The 27,162-nt window shown below is 42.9% G+C and overlaps 1 protein-coding gene across 4 annotated transcripts in view; it reads left to right on the forward strand.

Moving 5' to 3' along the window:
- Positions 1-27,162, forward strand: part of fndc3ba (fibronectin type III domain containing 3Ba) — a 326,426-nt gene that overhangs the window by 189,389 nt on the left and 109,875 nt on the right. For 3 of the 4 annotated variants that reach the window (XM_043702595.1, XM_043702596.1, XM_043702597.1), the window contains exons 4-6: positions 5,006-5,082; positions 16,428-16,668; positions 20,625-20,906. In XM_043702595.1, the coding sequence (XP_043558530.1) occupies positions 5,006-5,082; positions 16,428-16,668; positions 20,625-20,906 (600 nt within the window). Of the gene's footprint in view, positions 1-4,366; positions 4,538-5,005; positions 5,083-16,427; positions 16,669-20,624; positions 20,907-27,162 lie in introns of those variants that run through there. The other variant, XM_043702598.1, reaches the window with a different exon arrangement.

Here is a 27,162-nt window from a genome sequence, read left to right on the forward strand (position 1 = left end):
GATACTCAAGCGTTTTTTTAAAAGAAGGGAGAAGAAAAGTACTGGCCACCTAAATACAAAGTGAAAATCTAAACTTTTACTTTGAAGGCTAGAAATATCCCCCAATCCGACTCACCATTTGCTTCTCTCCCTGCACTCATATCACACGGTGGTTTGTGATGTCTTTCGGCAGTTAATCTTGGCCTCTCAACCCACACCTTTTATCTTCTCTCACGCCAGAAAGTTTATTCTTACAGTAAATTCTAGTTAAAGTGCCTCCATCACCCTTTGCACTGAACTTCCACTTTGATCCAAATTTCTAACAGTACAGTCAGAATACTCACTTAGCTTCCATCTCAACCTGCTGAAGTCCCATGGATACTGCCTGTGACCTTTTCAGAACATGCGGTGAATGAATTCCCTTCCTGTTCATGAACCTGTTTAGCTACAATGACCAACACGTCATTGATCTCGCAAAGCAATTCAGGCTCTTGAATGCTAACAGCTAGAATCAGACAGTTAGCTTTGGAATTGGACTGTTTTACTTACTTAAAATCTACTATTCTAATCTGAGTTTAATTCTAAAAATTGTTGACATAGCTACATCTGCAGGATGTGGTATCCTGGGACTTGGCAGCAAGTCAGCTTTGCAAAGAAGTAAAGGCACCAATTAACAACCACGATTTACGACAAAGCAACCAACTTGACTGGCACCATATTGACAAACATTCACTCCCTCCACAACAAACGCGCAGCAGAAACTCACCAAAGATCCTTAGACGGCTCTTTCCAAACCACTTCCATCTGAAAAGACAAGGGCAGCAGATATATGGGAACCCCAGCTGTAAGTTCCATCTAAACCACTCACCACTCTGACTTGGAAATTTAAAGCCATTTTTGTGTCGCTGGGTCAATATCATAAAACTCCCTTCTTAACTGCACTTTGGGTTTACCTACAGCACATGGACTGCAGCGGTTCAGGAAAGCAGCTCACCACCACCTTCACAAGGACAACTAGGGATGGGCAATACATGCTGGCCCAGCCAGTGAAGCTCTCTTCCCACAACTGAATAAGAACTTCCCCTTGTTTCCACCAGCATAATGGGAAGATGGAGGAGTTACTTCACCTGAGAAGCTGCATGATGAAATCTGTTCACGTTGTGAGTGAGTGTCACCTCAGGGCATCCCAGTTTGAGAATCTTGTCACCTTACCCATCTCCTCTTCGAGAGCTTGGCACTCCTGTAATGCCAACCTCTTATACAGTGCCCACTTCCTTCACTGCACCACTGGTGGGCATGCCTTCAGCAGCGTGTGGTGCTGAGATCTGGGATTCCCTCCCGGCTAACTCCGCCAAACTCATTCCTTCTGGAAGGAGGAGGAGTTAGGAGCAGGAGTTGGTCACAGTGCCATGGTTAGTGTTACTCCCTGAAGCATCGCCAGGGAAAGTGAACTGTATGTGGCATTCCCAGTGGCAGGGTTTTGCAAATCTCAAGGGCACAGGGGAAGTGGAATGAACTGCATTGATCTGTCAAAGAGCTGGCATTGGCAAAATGGGCCGAATGGCTGGAAGATTCAGTGAGTTGCCATTTCATGGTGGGATCATTCTGTGCAGTTTGAGCTCACTTCTGCATTGTGTGAAATGGTCTCCGAACAAACAGCATCCTGCCTTTCCAATCCTGGGCATTGATGGGAGGGGATTGGAAAAATGATTAAAACAACTCGTGCAAAGCTGAGACGGATCCAGCTCAGGAGAGTCTGAAACAGTTTCCAGCTGTTTGCAGAGCGAACAGCCGCGTTCTTTTTCCCATATGGGAATGACTCACTGGTCTGGCAAGGCTGGAAGTTGAAGGCAGAACTCCGACTGCGGAATGGGTTTGCTGGAAGTCAGTGAGAGATCGCTCGGCATCAGGGAAAGTACTTGAGCCACAGCTGAGTCCGGGGGAGGGGGAGAGGACAGGGACTGAATGAGAATCCCAGCTGTTAGTGCTATGTTGTGCAAGAGAGGGAATGGAAACTGTTTAATTAAAGAGGCCGAGAGTGGGGGAAGGCTGAGTTCACTGAGCTCTCAATCTCTCTCTCACTCTTTGTGTAGAATGTCTTCGTTGAGGCTTTTAACCCCTTCCCCACTGATGTTTCCCAGATTCATCTCCCAGGCAGACACATTGTAGGCATATTTCTATCTCAGTTCATCTCTCTAGCAACAGATGCAGAATTGGATGTTAGCACTGGGAAACCATGTTGCACGAGTGCATGAAAGCTCTGAAACCACGCAACAGGATGTTGCTGGGAATGGAGGTTTGATTTATAGGGAAAGGCTGGATAAATTAGATTAGATTAGATTCTCTACAGTGTGGAAACAGGCCCTTTGGCCCAACTAGTCCACACTGACCCTCTGAAGAGTAACCCACCCAGACCCATTTCCCTCTGACTAATGCACCTAACACTACGGGCAGTTTAGCATGGCCAATTCACCTGATTTGCACATCTTTGGACTGTGGGAGGAAATCGGAGCACCCGGAGGAAACCCACACAGACACGGGGAGAATGTGCAAACTCCATAAAAAAAGTCGCCCTCGGCTGGAATCAAACCTGGGACCCTAGGCTGGGACATTTTTCACTGGAGCGTAGGAGGCCGAGGGGTGACTTTATAGAGGTTTGTAAAACCATGAGGAGTTTAAATAAGGTGAACAGCAGATGTCTTTTCCCTACGGTGGGGGATTTCAAGTCTTATTTTTAAGGTGAAAGGAGGAGGATTTTAAAGAAGACATAAGAGGCAATTTTTTTTAAACGCAGATTAGATTGTGCGCAGAATGAACTTCCAGAGGAAGTGGTGGATGCAGGTGCAGTTACAATGTTTCAAAGACATTCAGATAAGTACCATGTTTAGGAAAGGTTTGGGAAAATGTGTGCCAAGCATAGGCAAGTGGCACTAATTTAGTTTGGGATTATGTTCAGCATGAACTGGTTGGATTGAAGGGGCTGTTTCCGTGCTCTATAACGATCAGACTGGTGTATGCAAACTCGGAAACCCATACAATGGCTGTATACAAGCTCTGATGCCACTTAAAGATCACACTGTTGCAATCCACCGAGCAGGGCAATTTCACGGTCTGCTCACAGATTATAAAGGCAGGGAGGTTTTACTAAATCTTTCTAAAACATGGCACCGCTCTCAGCTGGAGAGTTTTGGGTCAATAAGTATTTTCAGAAGAACATCAAGCTCCTTTAGGGCAATGAGGGCTTTTACTAAAATGGTGCTCAGTTAGAGAGAGAGAGACAGAAGAAGCTTGCTCTTTAAAGCAAGAAAGGTTTAGGGAAGTTTCAGCTGAGACTTTCAAACTCATCAGACATTTTGACAGACTAAGTGAGGAGAAACTGTTTCCAATTGAAGTGTCCAGGTTAAAATTCAGGCCTCACCGAGCAGCTTAGCCAATCATGCAGCAATCCATCCAACCTCTCAGCCGTTGGCAGAAATGTGTTTTTTTTTGCTGGTCAGAGAGGAAATGTCAATACTGGCCAATAAAATGAATTTGATTAGAATTTGGTGCAATGAGAGCGTCAGCAATGTGTCAGCTTGGCTCAGTGAGCAATATTCTCTTGTCTAAGTTCAAAGGTTGTGATGTTCATGTCATACCCAGAGCCACAATGTTGCAGCTGCCGCCTGCAGCACTGAGGGAGAAATGGTGTGTCCTCATTCAGCGAGAGCATCAATGCAGCCAGCTCTCTCAGGGGCATGTACAAGATTCCATGGTGTTCTTACAAAAAAGGCAGGGCAATCCACCATGGTGTCATGGGGGCCTATGTATATTTATCCCTGAATCAACATCACTGTATTAACCTGTTTATTATCACATCGCTGTCTGTGGGATCTTGCTGTTCACAGATTTGCGACTGTTTTCCCTACATTACCACAGTGACTACACTTGAAGAATGACTTCATTGGCTGTAAGGCACTTTGAGCATTCTGAGACCCTAGAAAGGCAAATCTTTTTTCTCTTCTCCCTTTCGTCTTCTGTCACAGATTTGATTTTAGCTATCCATCCTCTGGCTGGATTTCATAATCCCTTTCTCTTTGAAAACTTCACACATTGTGCCCCCTGAACTCTCGGGCTCCCCTCCACTCCCGCCAACACACATTAGTTGCCCTTCTGGAGAAACGCACTGGGCTAGCTCACCCACATCCAGTTACATCTCGGCAAAGGCAGGGATGATGCCTTTCAATGGGTAATAGTTCCCGACTCAAAGTCCTCAATTAGCCCACCAGAGAGCAGGTTGCCTGATGTGACTGATACCACTGAGACCAGCAGGGGGAGCAGTGATGGGAGGATAGGCTGTGGGTTGACCGCTTGCTAGATTTAAAGTCCATTCCCCTGCCATGAAGTGCAAGCCTGTGTAGGCCATTTGGTCCATCTCCACCATTCAATAGGGATGTGAATTATCTGTTGTTTGAATTCAAATTTCCATCTAACTCTGTAAACTTTTGACACTCCTCCTAGCAAGAATCTATTGATATCTGCTTTAAGAATATTTAGTAATCCGCTTCCATTGTTTTCTGAAGTAAGTTCCAAAGCTGCACAATCCTCTGAGAGGCAGAAATTCTCCTCATTTCTGTTCTGGAAGGATGACCCCAATGTTTAAAGCATTGCACTCTGCTTCTGAATTGACCTACAACAGGACACATCCTTTTCACATCCACCTAGCCGAGACCATTCAGGATCTTATATACTTCAAACAAACCACCCCTCACCACCTCCTGCTTCTTGCTTTGCCAGGTTAATATATTGTCTCCCTCTCCCTCTATCTAGCTCATAGTCACAGTCTCACTCCCTTGCTTGCTCTGACCAATCAAATGTGGCTGGAGTGACCCAATGACTATGCGGTTATAACTGAAGGGACAGAGTACAGGAGGAGTGGTGCATGTATTTCTGATTGAATCTGGTTAAGTTATTGCTGTGATTCATTGGTTTGTTGAGTGCTTTTTCTGTCTCCTTCCTGAACCTTATGTTGTCTGTGTTTTATTGGCAGGGCCAGCGGAGGTTCCCATGATGTCCCCTAATGGATCCATTCCCCCAATTCATGTTCCACCAGGATACATCTCACAGGTAAGAGATCATCCCTACACACTCTCCTCCCCCGCCCACTCCATATACAAGTGAGACATCCATCTCTGAAGTGAGGGATGATAAGCAGACCTAGACAAAGGTTTGGATGGAGAGGCAGCCATCTTGGTCCTGTTGAAGAGAGACATGTCACCTTTGGCTCCTAAGAGTCTTTGTAATTATGATCACCTAGTCAATGGAACTTGCACCGACTGTTATTGTACAAGAACTGACCTTTTGTAGTGCAAAACAAGTGCATTATTTCATTGACACTGAACAGTGGTCCACCCTCTCCCATTGCTAATTATATAGACCCTTAGATTTAGCGGGGGAAGGACGATTGGTGTCAGCACTTTACTCCAACTGCAAGCCACCAGTAGACGATACCCCTACGAATGCATAATCCAGGGCCAGGATCAGGAACTATACCCCATGTTTGTGTAATCTGATGCTGCTGTAAGAACAGGGTGACAGTGTTCAGGGAACTGGTGGCCTTTTGAGCATGGAGAGGAGAGCCGTGGTGAAGTCAGTACTTTTTATATTGTGGACTTTTCTCAATTCTATCTTGAGAATCATCATTCAGGAAACTAAAAATTTTGAGTATCTCTGACAATGAGAAGTTTTCCTCATTCTCGTCAATCTACCCACCCCCACCCCGACCCCGACCCCGACCCCGACCCCGACCCCGACCCCGATACACCACATGATAGCATTGGTCAGAGTGAACAACATATAGTCCTTGTAGCAACAAAGTCCAATGGAAAGATGGAGGCACAGTAGTAATGTCACTGCCCTATTGATCCAGAGGCCCAACTTAATGGTCTGGGAACATGGGTTCAAATCTAATTTCAGCAACTGGTGGATTTTAAATGAAGGAATCTCAGTGTCTCTTCATCTCAATTATAGTGACTGTTAAACCATGATTGGTTATAGTAAACACCCATCCGATTCATTAATGTCTTTCAGGGAAGGAAATCTGCCATTCTTACCTGTTTTGATCTACATGTGACTTAATGATGACTTAGTGGCTTTAGCAAGCCACTCAATTCAAGGGCACTCAAGAATGGCAACAAATACTGGTCTTGCCAGTGACATCCACAAAGAATTAAAATAAAACTGAGGAAACTCTCCAATGTGATGTGCAAAACCACTACAGTGTTAAATAGTACAGATTCAGAAAAGCTTCTAGCAGGTTAAAGCAGGTATTCAAGAAGCATTGTTAGCCATCATCAAAAGCAGAATTGTATTCAATCACAATCATTAACCTGATGGCCAGTGTTCAACAGTTGGTGATCAATACCGGGTCTTTGGGAAATCACAGAGAACACGCCATAGGTAGCATTAGATATGCCTAAAGGTGAGGTGCCAACATCGTGAGGCTATCACACAGAACTGCATGCATGCTGAAAAGGAGAAGCAGCATCTAACAGATAGGACTAAATGATCCCTTAAACAAAGCCCTGCAGTCCTGCCATATCCAATCACACCACACAAGTGCCAAGCAATGACCACCTCCAATTAGACAGAATCTAATCATCATTCTTTGACATCTCTTCCCATTGTGCGGGTATGCATCAATCAGAAATTGAACTGGAAGGGCCTTATAAATGCAGTAGTTGGAAAAGCATACAACAGGTTGGAAATTGTGACAAATAACTCACTCTCCAAAGCCTTCCACTATCTACAAGATAAAGATCAGCAGTGTAATGAAATGCTCCCCATTAGTCTGGATGAATGCAGCCCCAGCAATACTCAAGAGGTTTGACACACCATATATTGATTGGAGCCCCTTCAACCATTTTAAATACTATCTCTAACACTGATGCACAGTGGCAGCAGTGTGTACCATCTGCCAGGCTCACTGCATTAATTCACCAAGGCTCCTTCAATGGCAGCTTCCATCTACAAAGACAAGGACAGCAAAAACATGGGAACACCACTTCCTGCAAGTTCCCTTCCAAGCCACTCACTATCCTGACCATTCTTACACTTTTGATGGGTCAAATTCCTGGAATTCCCTTCCGAAAACCTCTGTAGGTCTCCACACAGCATATGGACGGCAGTGATTCAAGAAGACAGCTCATCTTCTCAAAGGATGGGCAGTGAATGCCTACATCCCTGAAATGAATAAGACATCGGATATAGTGTTCATGTACTGTGGAAAGAGATGAAATGGATGAGTAGACTCTATGAAAGCATATAATTTTATTTTTTGTAATTACCAAGAAACCTGCATGAAATATGAAGCCCTTTAGGCAGGATGTGAATTAGCGGCTGGTTTAGGAAAACAATCCTGACCTCCTTGAACTCAGGAAGTTGGAGAGTGTGTGGGGTTGTGTCAGACGACTTCATTTGTGTTGCAATGCATGAGTTGCTGGAATTGAAAATAAACCTGTTTAACTCCTAAAAGGATATGTGGCAACCATCTGTGTTTTATATTCACCGAGCATATGAATCCTTTCCCCAGTTGTCAGTGCTTTATTTTCAACAGACAGAGAGGGAATGTATCAGAGAGAAAGAGGAGAGTAACAGACAGCATGGGGCAATAGCAGAAAAATTAAGCATGGAAGAACAGGTGTATCAGTAGGAATTCGGCCCATCGAGTCTGCTGCACCACTCAAATCAATCATGGCTGTCCCTCCCATTAATTCTCCATCTCTTTAATGTCCAACTATCTGTTATCCTCGGTCTTTAATATTGTCCATGATTGAGACTCCAGGAGGACAGAATTCCAGACAGCCACAGCCCTCTGAATTAAGACACTTCACCCCACCTCAGTTCTAAATGGCCGAGCCTTTTTACAGAGTTAGTGACCCATGTCCCAGACTCTCCAACCTCTCAGCACCCAGCCTGTCAAAATGCCCAAAAACGTCTGTTTTAATGAGATTACTTCTCATCGTTTTAAACTCTCGAAAGCAAAGGATTATTTCGTGAGGAGAACAGAGAGGAGAAGTAACAAATAGAGGGGAAAAGAGAGAGCCAGAGAGAGAAACGCATTGGAAGTGGGGGTTTGTTGTGTCTCTTGCACTCTTTGCTCACAGGCGTTTTAATTCGGGCTCAACAGGGAACCTCATGGCAGCGAGCAACAGCATCATGAAGACATTCCATATGAGTGAGAGGTTTTAATGTGAGGGGTTGCAAGTAACTTCCTGCTCTCCCTTCCCCTATCTCCCTCCTTGTGGACACATAGTTGCAAGAGTCCTGAGTACAGGACGGTGTTTGACAGAAGTCTAGGAAAAGGCAGAGGTGTAGAATAACGACTGTAACTGAAAAGTGCAAAATGGAGAAGCAATGTGAGGAGAGAAAAAAAGGGAAAAGGGAAAGGTCATACCGTAACAGTCAATAAAATGTGGAGCTGGAAAGGCACAGCAGGTCAGGCAGGAGTGGGGAAAGTCAATGTTTCAGGTCAGGATCCTTCATCAGGACTGGGGAGGGGGAAGGGAGTTGAGAAAAGGTAGGTGGGATGGTGATAGGTGGATGCAGTAAGCGGTTGATGGTGATTGGTCAGTGGGAAGGGTGGAGCGGATACGTGAGGAGTAAGATAGACAGGTTAGGTACAGTCGGGGAGGAGGGGAGGCTGGACATGGGATAAGGATTGGAGTGGGGAGATTTTGTAGCTGGTGAACTCAATGCTAAGGCCATTGGGCTGTAAGCTCCCAAGGCAGAATCTGAAGTGTTATTCCTGACTCTGTGTTAAGGCCATAGGGTTGTAAACTCCCAGTAGCAGTACTTACACTATACAGTAAACTGTGCAGGAAGAAATAAATGGGTCTTGTAAAAAATATAAATTAATAATCTTGGGCAACCTTAATCTACATGACAATTGGACTAAGTGGATTATTTTTCCTTATTTATTCAGGGGAAATGAGCTTTTGCTGGCTGGGTCAGCATTTATTACCCATCCCTCTTTGTTCTTGAGAAGATGGTGATAAGCAGTTGTCTGGAACAGCACAAATCCATATGGTGAAGGGACAGTCACATTTCCTTTAGGAAGGGAGTTCTTGAATTTTGACCCAGTGACACTGAAGAAGCGGCAATTTAGTTCCAAGTTAGGATGGTGTGTGACTAAAAGGGGATCTTGCAGGTAGCAGTTTTCCCATTTATTTGCTATCCTTGTGTGGTAGAGGTCATGGAGTTGAAAGGCACTATCTCAAGGAGCCTTGGTTGAGTTGTTGCAATGTATTTTGTAGATTGTATATGCTACTGCTACTGTTCATCAGTGATGAAGGAGCAAATGTCAAAGATGGTGGGCAGGGTGTCAGTCAAGCAGGCTGCTTTGTTCTGGATGTTGTCAAGCCTCCTGAGTGCTTTTGAAGCTGCCCTCATCAAGGCAAACAGACCTTGCACAGGGCTGAATGTGCCATTGCCAATCCCAGTGCCTTAGTCGTTGTTCGTTGGTCAATCCAGTTTCCTTCCTTGTATCAGACTTTGTAGCACTTAGGTACAGTTGACTGGCATGCTTGGCCAATCCTGAGGTTCGATAAAAGTTAATCACATTGCTATGGGCCTGGAGTCACAGGTAAGCCAGTTGTGGATCGTAGGCATTCCTTCCTGAATGGACATTAGTGAGTCAAATGGGTTTTTACAAAAATCAGAACAGGTTTCATGGCCACCATTAGACCTGCCTTTAATACCAGATAATAAAATTGAATTCCGATTTCACTTTCTGCAACAGTGGGAATAAACTCATATTGTCTGGGTTACAAATCCAGTGATAATACCACAGCATATCACCATGGTGAATCACATGTAGGCCAGACCAAGTAAGAGAGGCAGATTTCCTTCTCCTAAAGGATAATATTGAACCAGAAAGGCTCTTGCACTTATTGACACTAAACTTAATTCTAGACTTATTAACTGAATTTAAATCCAACCAGCTCCCTTCATGTGGGATTTGAACGTTTGACCACAACCAGTAGCCTGGGTCTCTGGATTACTAGTTCAGTGACATTAACACTGTACCACCATTTCTCCCATCCAAAGGTAACCTGGTTAATGAGTTCATTCAGTATATTCAGACTATTTCTTAGAGCAATATGTTCAGGCAACAAATTGGCAGCAGGCTATTCTGGACATGATAATGTGCAATGAGAAATGGTTAATAATAAATTTGACATAAAGGAATCATAGAAACAGAAACAATGAGCAGGAGTAGGCCATTCTAATCTTTGACCCTGTTCCAGTATTCTACATTATTATTGCTGATCCTCTATCTCAATTCCGCATTCCCACTTCCTTAAATATACTCAGAATTCCAGCCTCCGCAGCCTTCTATGGTTGAGAATTCCATGGGTTCATTACTCCTTGAGTGAAGAAATGTTCTCTCCTCACAGTTCTAAATGGCCTATTCAATATTCTGAGATTGTGACTCCCAGGTCTAAACTCCACAAACCAGCAAAACATCCTTCCCACTTCTGGTGTGTCTAACCCCTTTCGTATTTTACATTTCAATCCGGTCGCCTCTCCTCTTTCTAAACTCTAATGAATACCGATCCGGTTGAATCAATCTCTCTGCATGCAACAGTCATGACAACTCCGGTATCAGCCCAATAAATCTTTGCTGCACTCCCTCTACAGCAAATACATCCTGTCTTAGGTATATCAAAACTGCGTGCAATGCTTTAGGTATGTTCTCACCAAGGCCCTGCGTAACTGCAGTAGGACGTCCCTAGTTCTGAACTCCAAACCTCTTGCAATGAAGGCCAATATACTATTTGCCTTCCCAATTGCTTGCTACACTGACCTTCTACTTTCATTGAATGGCGTACAAGGACACTCCAATCCTTTTCTTTACCCACATTTCCAATACAGTCAATACTACGTGTCCGCCAGGGTTCTGTTCCTGACAATCCCTATGAATTATGAAATTCTCGAGTGCTGAGCTCATTTAAAATAAGTTAAAATGGTTAAGAATATTATGGATATGCTTTTTTGCCCGTGGATGTTAATTCTTGTTGTTAGATATTTTTTGTCGTGGGTAGGCAAATTTGCAATTCATGATTTTGCAGATACAGAGGATTTACTATATATCCACTATTTAATTTTGCCCACTAGCCTCTAATGTGGGATCTTATTACTAAATCTTCTTGGAATCCAAATGCACCCATTGTTCTCCCTTATCTATTCTGCTGGTTACATTCTCAAAAAACTCCAGTAAATAAGTTAAACATGATTTCCCTTTCATAAACTCATGCTGATTTTGTCTAATTCCCTTAATGTTTTCCAAATGTTCTGTTATCATGCATTTTATAAAAACAAAATCCAGCATTTGCTCTACTGGTATGTTATCCTTTTATTCCCTTTCCCTCCTTTTTTAAATAGTAGGATTATATTTGCCACCACCACCCGTAGAAACGACTCCAGAATTTATAGAATTTTGGAAGATGCCCACCAACACATTCAATATTTTCAGGTCACGTCCTTCAATATAGATTATCAGGTTCTGGGGATTTGTCAGCCTTGAACCCCATTAATTTCTCCACCATCATAGTTTCACTGATACCAATTTTTAAAAATTCATACCTCTCGCTAGACCCATAGTTCCTTAATGTTTTTGGGAAATTATTTGTGTCCTTTTTTATGAAGACAAAGCCAAATTATGTGTTCAGTTCTTCCATTTCTTTATTCCCCATTATAATTTCCCTCTCTGACTGTAAGGGATCTACATTTGTCTTTGCTAAGCTTTTTATATTCACAAAACTACAGAAGTTTTTACAGTCAGTATTTATGTCCTCTCCAAGTAACCTAGCATACTTTATTCTACCTGCTAATCAATCTTTTTGCCCTGTTCCAGTTTCCAGGCTTGCTGCTTTCTCTGGCAATTAATGCATCTCCTGTTTGATTCTAATACTGTCCCTAATTTCTTTCATTAGCTATATTTTAACCACCTTTCCTGTTTTATTTTTGCACCAGTGAGAATCAAACAATGGTTGTAATATATGCATATTTTCCTCAATTATTAGCCATTGTCTATCCACTGGCCACCCTTTTAGTAAGGTTCCCCAAACTATCATTCCCAACTTGTGCCTCATACCCTTGTAGTCCCCTTTACTAAAATTCAGGACCTTAGCTTTGGATTCAGTTCCTTCACACTCCATCTTAATCAACAAGTAACAATTCCTTCCTGAACACTGATATCCTTGTACATTAGTTTCCCATCCTTGGTCACCCTGCAGCTTTGTAATTGCTACTGTAACATAACTGCGTATACATTTACACTGTTCATCCATCGACCTCATTGTGAATGCTCCATGCATTAAGACACAATGCCTTTACACTTGTCTTTTTAACCTTTTAATCATTTCAGCTCCCTTTTGCACAATGGCTCCCTTTATTTTTCACCTTTGTTTTACCTACCTTCTACTTTTGTGCCTTTTGTTTATATCTGTATTTCTCCCTTTTCCGTCTCCCTGCTCAGGTTCACATCTCCTAGCCATTCGAGGTTAATCCCTCTCCAACAGCACAAGCAAACAGTCCCCAAGGTCATTGAACCCGTTCAGCTCAGCACCACTAAGCAATAGTGATCATAACATGATGGAATTTCACTTTGAGACTGAACAGTGTGGGTCAAAGACTAGTGTTTTAAACCTAAATCAGTTAATAAAGGTTTGAATGTAGAGTTGGCCAAGATTAACCGGGAATCTCTTTTGGAGAAGCATGTATCATCCATTGCTTAAGTAAAGAGTAGTATCAAGTTCAACAAACAGAAGACATTGCATGAACTTCCGATCTCTCCACCGCTGACACTCAATAGCAGCAGTGTGTACCACCTACAGTATACACTGCACAAGTTCACCAAGGCTCCCAAATCCATAACCACTTCCATCTGGAAGGAAAAAGACAGCAGATACATTGGAACACCACCACCTCCAAGTTCCATTCTAAGCCACATACCATCCTGATTAGAAATATATATGAGAAATATATTTCGCTGTCATTGGGTCAAACTCTTGGAATTACCTCTGTAATGGGACTGTGGATCTCTCTCCATTGACTGCAGTGGTTCAATAAGGCAGATTGACGCCACCTTCTTGCAGGCATTTAGGGATGGGCAATAAATGCTGTCCCAGCCAATGCTACCCACATACGATGAATGAATTAAAGATAAATTGGAAGCCAAATCTGTGAAGATTAGTAGCAGGCCAGGAGATTGGGTAGATTTTAGGATCCAGCAAAAAATGCCTAATAGAAAGATGAAGAAATTCGATGATGAGAGATTGGGGTGTTGATATTTGCAGAATAGCATGTTCAATCAACATCCCATCTCCATGCGCTTTCATTGGAGGTGGACGTACAATGACAGCAGCAATCCATTCATCAGCGCGGCTTGTTCATTTGTCCAATTAATTCCTGGCTTAGCAACATGTTTCAGAAACCACACCACAGATACTACCTAACCAGTTGAACACTTATGGTAGTTTCTAATTTCATCATAAGAAACAGAGGTTTTGATCATGCATGTGTGTGTGCATGTATGTGCCTGTGTGTGTGTGTTTGTGTGTGTCTATATTATAAGAAATAAAAGCTTGCATTTATATAGTGCTTTTCACAACTTCCATCCAACCAAAAGTTCAGTACAGTCAGTGAAATACTATATTAGGATGAAAGTGTGTTGGACTGAGATTCTTACTCATGACAAGAGTCTGTGCTTGGGATTTTAACATGGGGAAGCACAGTTCTGGCTGATGAGGAAGCTCTCTCGATCTTACTGCTTGGTACAGATATGTTGGAAGAATGGATAGGGGTTAATTCGCCCATTGAGTCACATTGTTATGCACCTTCCTTGGCCTTCGGATCATGAGTTGGGACATGAACCCAGAACTTCTGGCCCAGAGGTACCAACATGAAGAGTGACCTCCTTTTTCAATATATTCATTTTCATCGCAGGAAATACTGCTGTTAGTTTTGCACAGCCGGATCCCACAAGTGCCAATGTGTTAGAGATGAGACAATCTGTTTGATGTGAGTTTGGCGACAAGAGAATGATTGGCTCAGCCATTGGAGACAACTCTGAGAATAAAATGGCCATGGGACCTTCAACAGAAGTGCAGCACCCCCTCAGTGCAGTGAGCGTCAACATGAATTATGTGATCAAAGCTTTGGACTGGGTCTTGTGGTACAGAGTCAGGAATGTGACCAGTGAGTGACAATCCAAACCAAGCTATCTCAATCCTCATGTAAGGTATGCAGGAGCAGTTTGGTACATTAGAATTATCGATATGACTAAAAGGACATAGAGACGCTGAGGAAATTACAAGCACTGTGAAGAAGATACTAGAAATGTAAAGTTGAATATGTTATAGTTTGGGTTTTTCAGATCTTTATAGAAATTCAGGCCAGATGTCATACAGTACAGAAGAGGCCCTTGGACCCACTTATTCCGTACTGCCAAAACTACACCAATCGACATTGGTCCCACTCTCCAGCACTAGGCCCATAGCCTTGAATGCTGTGACATTTCAAGGGCTCACCCAAGTAGTTTTTAAACATGGTCACGTTAACTACCTTAACTACTCCTCCACACAGTGCATTTCAGATTCCCATCACCCTGTGGGTGAAAAAGATTTTCCTCAAATCTCCTCTAAAATCCCTGCCTTTTGTCTTGAAATTCTGCCCTTCATTATTGACACTTCAGTTAAGAAGAACAGCTGCTGTCTATTACTCTGACCATGGCACTCATAATCCTAAACACCTCTATCTGGTGCCCCCTCAATCTTCTCTGCTCCAAACAAAAGGAATCTGAGTTTATCCAGTCTCTATCCATAGCTAAAATGCTCCACTTAAAAAGCAAGTCTCCTGTATGCCTTCTGGACTTTCCTATTAATTTTCCCTGTCATCTTCAGGGGTTTGTTGATAAGTACCCCAAAATTCCCTCTGCTCCTCTGAGCTTCCTGGTGTCCTGCCATTCATTTTTATCTTGTTACCTCTCCCAAAGTGCATCACCTCTCACTGATCATGGTTAAATTCCATCCGCCCATCCGACCAAACCGTTTATGTCCTCCTGGAATGTAAGACCTACTTCCTCACTGCTAACCACTCAGCCAATCTTTGTGTCATCTGCAAACATACTTATCATCACCCCTGCATTCTCATATCCGTTGTTAATATGGGCAATAGGGAACCCACCACTAAAAATTGGTTTCCAGTCGCGCAAAACACTCTTCTAGCACCACCCTCTATCTCCTAATATTCAGCCAATTTTGGATCCAATATTAATGTTAATATGTGTTTATTGTTACAGTGTACAAGATGGTAAGGAGTCTCATGCCTGTAACAGACAGAACAGACTGTAAATTTATAGACAACAATTTCTTTGCAGGGCACTGACTCATGATTACTGAGTCGCAGTGACATAGCAGCTTATCTTCATAAACATAAGCTTCGTAAAGTCTCAAGTATAACAAAGTTGACAAGAAACCAAGCCAGAAATTCAGAACAGAACTCTTTTAATTGGAGAATGGTTTAAAAATGGTCAGTCACTGATGATGAATCACATCAGAATATAAGAATTAGAAACGTCATTATTCAGACCCCGGATCCTGCTTAAGTACACAGTGAGATCATAGCTGAACTTTTACTTTGATGTCACTTTCCTGCACTATCCCATGTCCCTTGGTAAGTTTAATACATAGAAAACTATCAATCTCAGTCTTGAAGATATGTAGCAAATAAATCTCCATGGCCTTCTGAGCAATATATTCCAAGATTCACCAGCCTCTGAGTGAAACTAAGTATATTTAAAGGAAAATGAGAAAAACACCTGAGGGAGAAAGGAATAGAAGATTACAGTGATCAGATCAGATGGGGAGGGGATGAAGAGGCACAAGTGGATCATAGACACTGGCTTTGACTGAAGACCCATTCCTGCACAGGAAGTCTTTCTCTGATCTTAAATGATAAGTCACCTACTTCCAGTAAGGTGACAAAAGAGGTCATAGTTCAGGGAAAAGGAAAGGATCTGCATTTCATGAACTTAGGAGATCCAAATTATTTGCACCAATGACATACTTTTCAAAGTCAATGTTGTAATGTAAGAAAATGTGGCATCCAATTTGACCACAGCCAGTTCACATAAACAGCAAAATGTCAATGACAAGATCATCTGTTATTAGAAAGACCCAGAAGGAAACAGTAATGGGTTAGATAGAGCGAGATCGGGAGGTCCATGTGCACTTGAACACTGACATCAACCAATTGGCCAGAATGTCCTGTTTCTCTACATTATATGAGTTATGTAATCCCAAGTTGCTATATAAATGCAGGGTAAGAAGGGGGGGGGTGTGTCCAACAAATGAATGCGAAGAGGAGCAGCTTGATTTTTGTTTTCTCTCTCTCTTTGTCAATCACAGGTGATCGAGGATAACACTGGGGTCCGCAGGGTGGTGGTCACCCCACAATCACCGGAATGTTTTCCGCCCAGTTACCCATCAGCCATCTCTCCGACACATCACCTGCCTCCGTACATCACGCACCACCCGCATCTCATCCCTCACTCGCACGCGGCCTATTATCCCCCAGTCACCGGGCCAGGAGATCTACCACCTCAATTTTTTCAACATCACCTTCCACCAACAATATACGGGGAGCAAGGTAATTGGCCAGCAAGCTCACGATGTAATGTTGACAGTGACTTCAATGGAATTGGATATCACAGTCATAATGTGGTTACACAAGACATTAGTGAGACCACCTATGGAGTACTATGTACAGTTTTGGTCTCCTTTTGAAACAGGATGTAAATGTGTTGTAGCAGAAGGTTCTCATTCCTGGATTGAGGGGGATTTCTGATGAGGAATTGGGTTTAGGAAAATGAGAAATGACTTTATTGAAATGTAAAAGATCCTGAGAAGATTTGACAAGTTGGGCGCTAAAAGGATGTTTCCCATCTGTTGAGAGACTAAAACCAGGGGTCAAGGTTTAAAAATAAGGGTCCTTCCATTTAGGACGAAGATGAGGGAAGTTTCCTCCCTTGCAGAGAGTCATCGGTCTGTGGAATTCTCGGTAGAGGCAAGGCTATTACATATTTTTAAGGCAGAGGTGGAGAAATTGTTGACTAACAAAGGAGTTAAAGGATATCACATGTATGTAAGAATGTGAAATTGAGGCCACAAACAGGTAAGCCTTAATTGGATTTGGAGAAAGAAGGACTCAGCAAAAAGATTACATCATCCATGCCTAACTGAGGAATTTAAGAACAGTATCAAATTGAAAGAAAAGATTGGTCCATAGTGAGGCAGCTTGAAAAGGCTGAATGGCCTACTGTTCCTCATTTGTATACTTATATAGATTCATATAAAAACAGAGATGGCAGCGCATGTTTGTGTCCAGTTCTTGGCACCACATTTGAGGAGGTATGACAGGGCCTTTCAGAGGATTTGGAGGAGGTTATTAGATTGGAGTCAGAGATAAGAGTTTTCACTTACATGCAGAGTCTGGAGAAGGTAGGGTTGTATTCCTTAGAGCAAAGGGGCTAAGAGCTGATTCCAGACAAAGTAGATAGTAAGCAATCGTTTCAGTGGCAGGAAGGTCAGTGAACAGTGGGCACATGTTTAAGAAAATTGGCTAAAAAAGTTGAGGATCAACAAAGATTTATTTTTAAGCAGGGTCTAGTTGAATGTTGCTTTTTTTATTTGTTCTTGGGATGTGGACATCTCTGGTTGGGGAGCATTTATCGCCCATATCTGACTGCCCTGAAGAAGGGTGTGCCTTGTTGAACTCCTGCAGTCTGAAATGCTTGTAAAATGCATTGCTTGAAAAGGCAATGGAGATGGTTCCAGTAATATCATCCGAAAGAGAACTGGAAATGAAACGAAAAGGCAATATTTGCAAAGCTATTGGGGAAGAGTAAGGGAGTGAGACTCATTGGATAGGGCCTTTCAAAGAGTCATCACAGACATGATGGGCAGAATTACATCGTCCTATTTTGTGTCAATCAGTGTTGCCTGCATCAAGATCTAGGCTGCCTCTTGAACTACACTTTTCTCACAAACTCTTATTTCTATTTTCTATTTCTAATACAGTCCATAGGGGCTTATAAACACAGGCCAGGTTTTTAATTCCAGATAGCTTTTGTGTTGATGTTGTTTTTTGGAACAATACATTCTGGAACTAACCAGGAAACAGACTATTATAGTCTTGGTAATGTGCAATTGGTAATGAGACAGCATGAATGAATTATCTCAAAGTAAGGATCCGCTCAGTGCAAGTGTTCATAGCATGATAGAATTTTGCATTCAGTTTGAAGGTGAGAAACCTGTGTCTGAAACAGGTGTCTTATCTTAAATAAAGGAAATGAAGACGCAGTTGGCTAAAGTGCAATGGAAAATAGGTAAGATGGTTGGAAAGCATTGGGAAATATTTAGAGAGATATTTAATAAATCTCAATAAAAGTATATTCAGTTGAGAAAGGAAGGCTGTACGAGATGGATATATCTTCCTTCCTAACTTTGGAGCTTAAGAAAATGTCAAAGAGAAAGAAAAGATGTGCAATGCAGTAAAGATTAGTGGTAGACCAAAACATTGAGAAACCAGCAAAGATGACTTAAAAGAATAAAGTGGAAGAAATTGAATGAGAAGACAAAAGCAGCAGGAAATATAGACAGTAAAAGCTTCTACAAGTACAGTAGACCCACCCCCATACCCGCGGGGGATACGTTCCAAGCCCTGCCAGGGAAGGCCGAAAGCACGGATAGGAGTGAACCCATTCATTTCAATGGGAAAAGTATCTTCCCAGCAACCTTCTGGGCCCCGGTTCTGGAACATTTCCTATAATATGTTCGGGCCACGGTAAACCACAGGTACTGAAACTGCGGAAAACGATTCTGCGGATATGGGGGTCACCCTGTATGTAAAAAAGAAGAAAGTAGCTAAAGTAAGTATTTTGGCCTTCAAATGGTGAGTTTTGGAATTTAATAATAATTCAGAAATATGGGAAAGACAGAGACTTTGATCAAGTATTTTATAGCTGTCTTCAGAGCAGAAGACACAGAAAGCATCTCAAAGACAGTAGAAAATGAAGAAGCAAAAATGAGAGAAGAACCTTAAATGAACAGATTCACTACGCCAAAACTGTTGGGCAAAATAATGAAAGTAAAAGCTGCCACGTTCCCTGGAATGAATGGCCTACATCCTAAGATCTTAAACTTAGTGTCAGCCGAGATAGTTGATTCATTGGTTCTAATCTTCCAAAATTTCCTTGATTTTGTAAAGGTCCCAATGAATTGAAAAGTGTCAAGGACGGTACTGTATCCAAAAAATGAGACAGACAGAAAGCAAGAAAGTTTAGGCCAATTAACTTAAACTTTGTTATTGGAAAAATTATAGAATCAATTAATATATAGGTAATGGTGGAATAGAGTTATTGAGCTCTACAGCAAAGAAACAAATCCTTCAGTCCAACTCATCCATGCTGACCAGGCATCCTAAATTAATCCAGTCCCATTTGTTAGTATTTGACCCATATCCCTCCAAACCCTTCCTATTCATATACCTATCCAATGCCTTTTAAATGTTGCAATTGTACCAGCCTCAACCAATTCCTCTGGCAGCTCATTCCATACACGTACCACCCTCTGTGTGAAAAAGTTGCCCTTATGTCCCTTTTAAATCTTTCCCCTCTCACCCTAAACCTATCCCCTCTAGGTTTGGACTCCCCCACCCTGGAGAAAAAACTTTGTCTATTTATCTTATCCATGCTCCTCATGATTTCATAAACCTCTATGAGGTCACCCCTCAGTCTACGATGCTCCAGGGAAAATAGCCCCAGCCTATTCAGCTTCTACCCATAGCTCAAATCCTCCAACCCTGGCAATATCCTTGTAAATCTTTTCTGAACCCATTCAAGTTTTATAACATCCTTCCTATAGCAGGGAGACCTGCTATAGAATTGCACACAGTATTGCAAAAGTGGCCTAACCAATGTCCTGAATTGCCATGACATGGCACCTCAACTCCTATACTCAATGCACTGTCCATTAAAGCAAGCATTTGAAACGTCTAATCAAATAATTAGAAAATCTTGAGACAGTCAAACATAATCATTGTGTGAAAGTGAAATTGCATTTGAAAAATGTATTAGAGTTCTTTAAGCATCTAATAAGTAGGGAGGATAAAGGGGAACCAGTGGATGTAGTGTGTTTGGCTTTCCAGAAGAAATCCAGAAAGTGCCCACATTGAAGATTATCCCACAAGATAAGAACTCGTGGTATTAGTGTTGGTATATCACAGATAGAGGATTGGCTAAATGATCAGAGTCAGGCTAGGTAGACAAATGGGTTAAAGCAAAATGTTGGAATAAATATTACTGGACGAATAATGTGAATAAAAGAGTATATAGTGCTTAGTTGACTGGACTGGTAATCCAGAGAATATGAATTATTTGACAACTTTACAATTCTTAAGAAGTTTGGAATTAAAACCTCATTCTACACCATCTAACATCTAAATGCTGATTAATGCACAAAGATTCTACTTTTGATATTTCTTTTTCTATTTGTTTCTTCTTCTCTTTCTGTCCTTACTTCAGGTTGTGTTTTATTTTTCAACAGAATTCATCCCTCTCTATGGGATGTCCAGTTATATCACGAGGGAAGACCAATACAGTAAACATGACCGACTGCACAAAAAACTGAAGATTGATCGTCAGAACCGATTAAACAGCCCACCCTCAACCATCTACAAGAACCACATGAGCTCCTGCGCCACAATATACAATGGCTATGGGAAAGGACCATGTGTGGCAGGGGTGGGAGGGGGCGGAGGAACGGGTATCAAGAAGTCAGAACGAAGAGCTAGGAGCAGCCCCAGGATGAATGAGCAGGATATTCAAGGTAAGGATCTCTCTGGGCCCTGCAGGCACTGGGTGTGCCCAGACTGTAGATTGGCTCAAGATCAGTTGAATGCCTATTCCTCAACCCCCCTCATCCTGTCTCCTCATTCCCACCAACCCCATCACCACTCCTTAGAGTACCCACAAATCTGTGGCTTCCTTCGCCACATCCCACAAACCCTCCTAATCCCACCCTGGACAGAACAAGAGAAATGTACTGACTAGTTCAGTATGAACACTGTGGTGCCTCCATGTTCAACTCACAAAAGCTCTTTTGACTGCATTGTCCAGGCCTGTGACCTCAACCATGAAGAAGGACAAGGGCAGCACAAGCAGGGCAGATCAGGAAACAGTGGTAATGTCATTGGAGGCTAACGTGGGTTCAAATCTTGCCATGACAACTAATGAAATTGAAATTCAATGAGTACATATCTAAATCAAATCTCAATAATAGGGTCATACAGCACAGAAACAGACCCTTCTGTCCCAGTCCATGTCGACCATAATCCCAAGCTAATTCAACCTGCCTGCACTTGGCGCATATGCCTCCAAACATTTCTTATTCATATACACATCCAAATGTCTTATAAATGTTGTAGTGTACCCACATCCATTGATTCATCTGGAAGTTCATTCCACACATGACTCACTCTCTGTGTTAAAAAACATTGTTCCCTCTTTTAAATTTTGCTCCTCTCACCTTAAAAATATGGCCCCAGTCTTGAAATCCCCCATCTACCACAATATACGGTGGCTGTGGGAAGAGACCGTGTGCGGCAGGTGAGTAGTGACGGTGGTGGTGGGGAGGGGCCGCAGAGGAACGGGTATCATGAAGTCAGGATGAAGGGCAAGGAGCAGCCCCAGGATGAAGGAGCAGAATGTGCAAGGTAAGGATCTCACTGTGGGACTTGCAGGCACTGTGTTTGCTCAGCCTGTAGATTGGCTCACCTTATGTATGCCCCTTATGATTTTATACACCTCTATAAGGTACCCCCTCAGCTCCTATACTCCAGCCGATCTAGCCTCTCCTTATAACTCATGACCATGATAGCAATCATTAATTGGCACAAACCCATTTGGTTCCTTAGAGAAGGAAATCTGCTGTCCTTACCGGTCTGGCCTACATGTGACTCCAGACCCACAACAATATGGCTGACTCTTAACTGTCCTTTGAAGTGGCCTAAAAAGCCAATCAGTTTAACAGCAACAGGGGTAAGCAACAAATGCTAGCCTTGCCAGTGAGGTCCACAGACCACGACAGAATGAAAACACATACCTCTACCTATAAGATCCACAACCCCTCCCCTGCCCGCATGCCATTCCTTCAGTGTCACTGGGTCAAATTCCTGGGATTCCCTTCCCTTCATCAGGAAGCGCTTTTGTCCGAAACGTTGACTTTCCTGCTCCTCGGATGCTGCCTGATCTGTTGTACGTTTCCAGCACCACTCTAATCTAAACTATATCACAAATACATGTGGCCCCAGCACTCTTCCCTATGGCACTCGCTAAATTGCCAACTTAAAAATACCCTCCTCCTTATCCCAACTCTCTGTCTTCTATTAGTTAGCCAATCCTCTCTCCATGCTATATATCCATGCCATGGGATCTTACCTTGCTAACTAGGCTGGCATGCGGCAAATTATCAAGTGCCTTTTGGAATTAACATTCCTACTTCCTCTCTGCTTGCACGCTACCTCCCCCTCACTCCCCTTCGGGCTGGTATCTATGGTTCAGATCCCGAGTACCTCCGCAATTCAACAGTCAACATTGGACAGTGAGGATCCAAAATTTTATGGACGTATTGCTTTGCTGGATGTGAACATTTCTAGCTGAGACAGCACTCATTGCCCTTGAGAAGGTGGTGCTGAGCTGCCTTCTTGAACTGCTGCAGTCCATGTGCTATCACTAAACCCACAATGCTATTAGGGAGGGAATTCCAGGAATGTGACCCAGTGACACTGAAGGAATGGCATGCGGGCAGGGGAGGGGTGGTGGATCTTATAGGTAGAGGTATGTGTTTTCATTCTGTCGTGGTCTGTGGGCCTCACTGGCAAGGCTAGCATTTGTTGCTTGCCCCTGTTGCTGTTAATCTGATTGGCTTTTTAGGCCACTTCAAAGGATAGTTAAGAGTCAGCCATGTTGTTGTGGGTCTGGAGTCACATGTAGGCCAGACCGGTAAGGAAGCAGATTTCCTTCTCTAAGGAACCAAATGGGTTTGTGCCAATTAATGATTGCTATCATGGTCATGAGTTATAAGGAGCGGCTAGATCGACTGGGACTTCTTTCCCTGGAGTATAGGAGCTGAGGGGGTACCTTATAGAGGTGTATAAAATCATAAGGGGCATACATAAGGTGAGCCAATCTACAGGCTGAGCAAACACAGTGCCTGCAAGTCCCACAGTGAGATCCTTACCTTGCACATTCTGCTCCTTCATCCTGGGGCTGCTCCTTGCCCTTCATCCTGACTTCATGATACCCGTTCCTCTGCGGCCCCTCCCCACCACCACCGCCACTACTCACCTGCCGCACATGGTCTCTTCCCACAGCCACCGTATATTGTGGCAGGTGGGGGATTTCAAGACTGGGGCCATATTTTTAAGATGCTGCCTGACCTGCCCTGCTTTTCCTGCACCACTCTAATCTAGACTCTGGTTTCCAGCATCTGCAGTCCTTGTTTTTACCTATTTGTGATATAGTGGCTAGGGTGAGAAAAGTCAATCTATAATAGCCAGGTTTGTAACTGACACAAAAATAGATGGGAAATTGTTTTTCCTTGTGGGACAATCCGGGACCAGAGGGCATCATCTTAAAGTGAGGGGTATGGCAGGAATAAGGAGAAATTTCTACTCTGAGGACAGTGAATCTGTAGGATCTTTACCAGAAGGAGGGCTGTAGACATTGACTCATTAAGTCTATTCAGGACTGAGATAGACAGGTTTTTAATCAGTAAAGGAATCAAGAATTATGAGACAAAGACAGGAAAGTGGAGTAAAGGACCATCAGATCTGCCAGGATTGGCAGAACAGACTAGATGGGCCAAATGGCCTATTTTTGCCACCACATCTTATGGTCCAATGGTCTTGTGAAGGAAAATAGGGTGATGCCAAACAGGGACTGCCCCAACACCTCCTTCACCCAGTTGCCCAGACCAGCAACTGCTGAGAACACCCCCCTCCCCCCTACATCTGTAATTTACCCCCCTCCCCCACCATTTGGATGGTAGCAGACAGCCTCTGGTCTCCATCCCCCGCCCGTCCAAAGTGCAACAAGATCGCGTGTCTTCACCAGAAATTGCTCTGCTTTGTAAGACATCGGTTGCCACAGCGACTGAATTTTTGTCAACTGAGGAAAGACTATCAGTTACCAGACTGACAAAGCACAACATACCTCCTTGTTTCAGGAATTCCCCAGGACACACTGTTGCCTTGTACTCAGCTGTGATGTGTTTTTCTCTCTCTCTCTCTCGATCACGCTCTCTCTTTCTCTCACTCACAGTCTGATCTTAAGCCCATTCCTCATCACCCTCCTCCTTCCTGGGTAACATCTCCAGTCTTGTTTGAATCTTTCATGTAAACTGTACAAGACGAGACATTCCTCAGAGAAGAGGAAATGCACTGTGGTCAATTGGCTTTCCAGCAGTGTATTTACACAATATGTTCTGTGTCTTATTTTTCAGACCCTGAGAATGTTTCATGTGTGAGACACAGAGAGTTAGCAGTGTTTTGAGTCAAGCACATGCCATGTATATTGTGGACGCACACACATACGTGTCAGAGGTTGTATGCTCCATGAGCCATATGTCTGTGTGGAAGTGCATGTGTGAGAGGGTGTAGTATGTGTCACGATATTGTGCTGGAAATCAAACCCCACTATTACCAGATTCATCACAGTTATGAAAATTTGATTAAAATTGACTTCCTGTCTAATTCAGGTTAAAAGGTTATGCATACCAGGTAGTTATCATTATCATGCAAATCATTATTTGTTGTAAACAAACTATTGCTAAGTTATCCCTCTCTAACTTGAACTCTACCCCTTTTTTAAAACTCCCATACACATACAAACTGACACACAAAGGGACAAACGTATTGTGGATATGGAAGATAAAAAACAAGTTACTGGACTAGCAATCTTTTCCAGCACCACACTCTTGCCTAGCAATCCAGTACCTCAGCTGATGTTCTGAGGACCTGGGTCCTAAAGGACCAGAAGTAGGCAAATCTGTCCATTGGGTCTGCTCTAACATTCAATGAGATTGTGGCCGTCCTGGTAATTCTAAACTCCTCTTCCCTTCCTTTACCTCATAACCCTTGATTCCTTGACTGATGAAAAATCTCTATCTGTCGGAGTAACCGGAATGCAAAGTACTGGGCTAATGGGAAGATTCTTGGTAGTGTAGATGAGCAGAGAGATCTCGGTGTCCAGGTACACAGATCCTTGAAAGTTGCCACCCAGGTTGACAGGGTTGTTAAGAAGGCATACAGTGTTAGCTTTTATTAATAGAGGGATCGAATTCCAGAACCATGAGGTTATGCTAGAGCTGTACAAAACTCTGGTGCGACCGCACTTGGGGTATTGTGTACAGTTCTAGTCACCGCATTATAAGAAGGATATGGAAGCTATGGAAAGGGTGCAGAGGAGATTTACTAGGATGTTGCCTGGTATGGAGGGAAGGTCTTACGAGGAAAGGGCTGACGGACTTGAGGCTGTTTCCGTTAGAGAGAAGAAGGTTGAGAGGTGACTTAATAGAGACATATAAGATAATGAGAGGGTTAGAGAGGGTGGACAGGGAGAGCCTTTTTCCAAGTATGGTGATGGCGAGCATGAGGAGTGATAGATATAGGACAGATGTCAGGGGTAGTTTCTTTACTCAGAGAGAAGTAAGGGTGTGGAATGCTTTGCCTACAATGGTAGTAGATTCGCCAACTTTAAGTACATTTAAGTCTTCAGTGGACAAGTGTATGGGCGTACATGGAATAGTGTAGGTTAGATGGGCTTCAGATTGGTGTGACAGGTCGGCGCAACATCGAGGGCCGAAGGGCCTGTACTGCGCTGTAATGTTCTATGTTCCATGAAAATATCTAATTATCTAGCCTCAAAAGCCCTCTGCAATAAAGAATTCCACCAGAGTCACAATCCCTTGGGGTAGAAATTCCTCTTCATTCTGTGCTAAATGTGTGAGCCCTATTTTGAGATTATACCCTCTAGTTCTAGATTGTCCCACGAGGGGGAAATAACCATTCCGCATCTACATTGGTCCTTTACGCGTCCGATGCATTTCAATAAAGTCACCTGTCATTCTTCTGTACTCTACCGAGCACAGGCCAAATCTACTCAGCCTCTCCTCAGAAGACAGACCCTTCATACCTGGTATCAGTGTGGTGTCTAGCACTTTACCAGAAGCTAAGGATTCCTGGAAGATTTCTACCGGTGCATCCATTATCTCTGTAGTGACTTTATTCAATATAATGCAAAGTTTCCCTTCAGGCTCAAGGGTCTTATCGGCGATTAGCCCCATTAATTTTTCTCCAGTGGTAGTTGTTGTTTTTGTTTCTTTTCCCCCCCTTGATCATTTAGAAATTTTGGAATGCTATTAATGCATTCTACTTTGAAGGCTGATGCAAAGTATTTCTTGCTTTCTTATTATTATTTCTCCAGTCTCATTATCTAAGGTACCTATATTCACTTTAGCTTCTCTCTCCCTTTTGATACAGTTAAAGAAACTCATAAAGTAATTTAAAGAAGCTCTTATCCCACATCATGGCCTATGATGACATTTGAATTCAATAAAAAGCTGGGATAGAGAACTGGCCTAATAACTGTTATATAACTGTTGTCAATTGTTGTAAAAATCCATCTCATTCACTAATGTCCTTTAGGGAATGAAATCTGCCGTCCTTAATTAGTATGGCCTACATGTGACCACACAGACACACACAGACACACACCCTCACCCCGGGCTCCTGTAACACATGTAATTACAACTGTATTGTTCCCGGAGATATGCAGGCGAGGTGGATTAGCCATAGTAAAGGTGAGGTTATGGGGATCGGGTGCAAGGCTGGATTTGGTGGGATGCTCTTTGCGGGCTTGGTATGAGCCAAGTGACCTTTTTCCACACTGTAGGGTTTCTATGTAATTGTGACATCGTCTTGCAGAGTTTTCTTGTTTTATAGCAGATTTTCCCACTTCACAGTCCGTAGTCCGAGAAAGAAATTGATCTTTATACTCATGTGAAAGTGAGCACAAGAAATATG

Source organism: Chiloscyllium plagiosum, chromosome 13 (assembly GCF_004010195.1).
Source record: "Chiloscyllium plagiosum isolate BGI_BamShark_2017 chromosome 13, ASM401019v2, whole genome shotgun sequence".
Lineage (NCBI taxonomy): Eukaryota > Metazoa > Chordata > Chondrichthyes > Orectolobiformes > Hemiscylliidae > Chiloscyllium > Chiloscyllium plagiosum.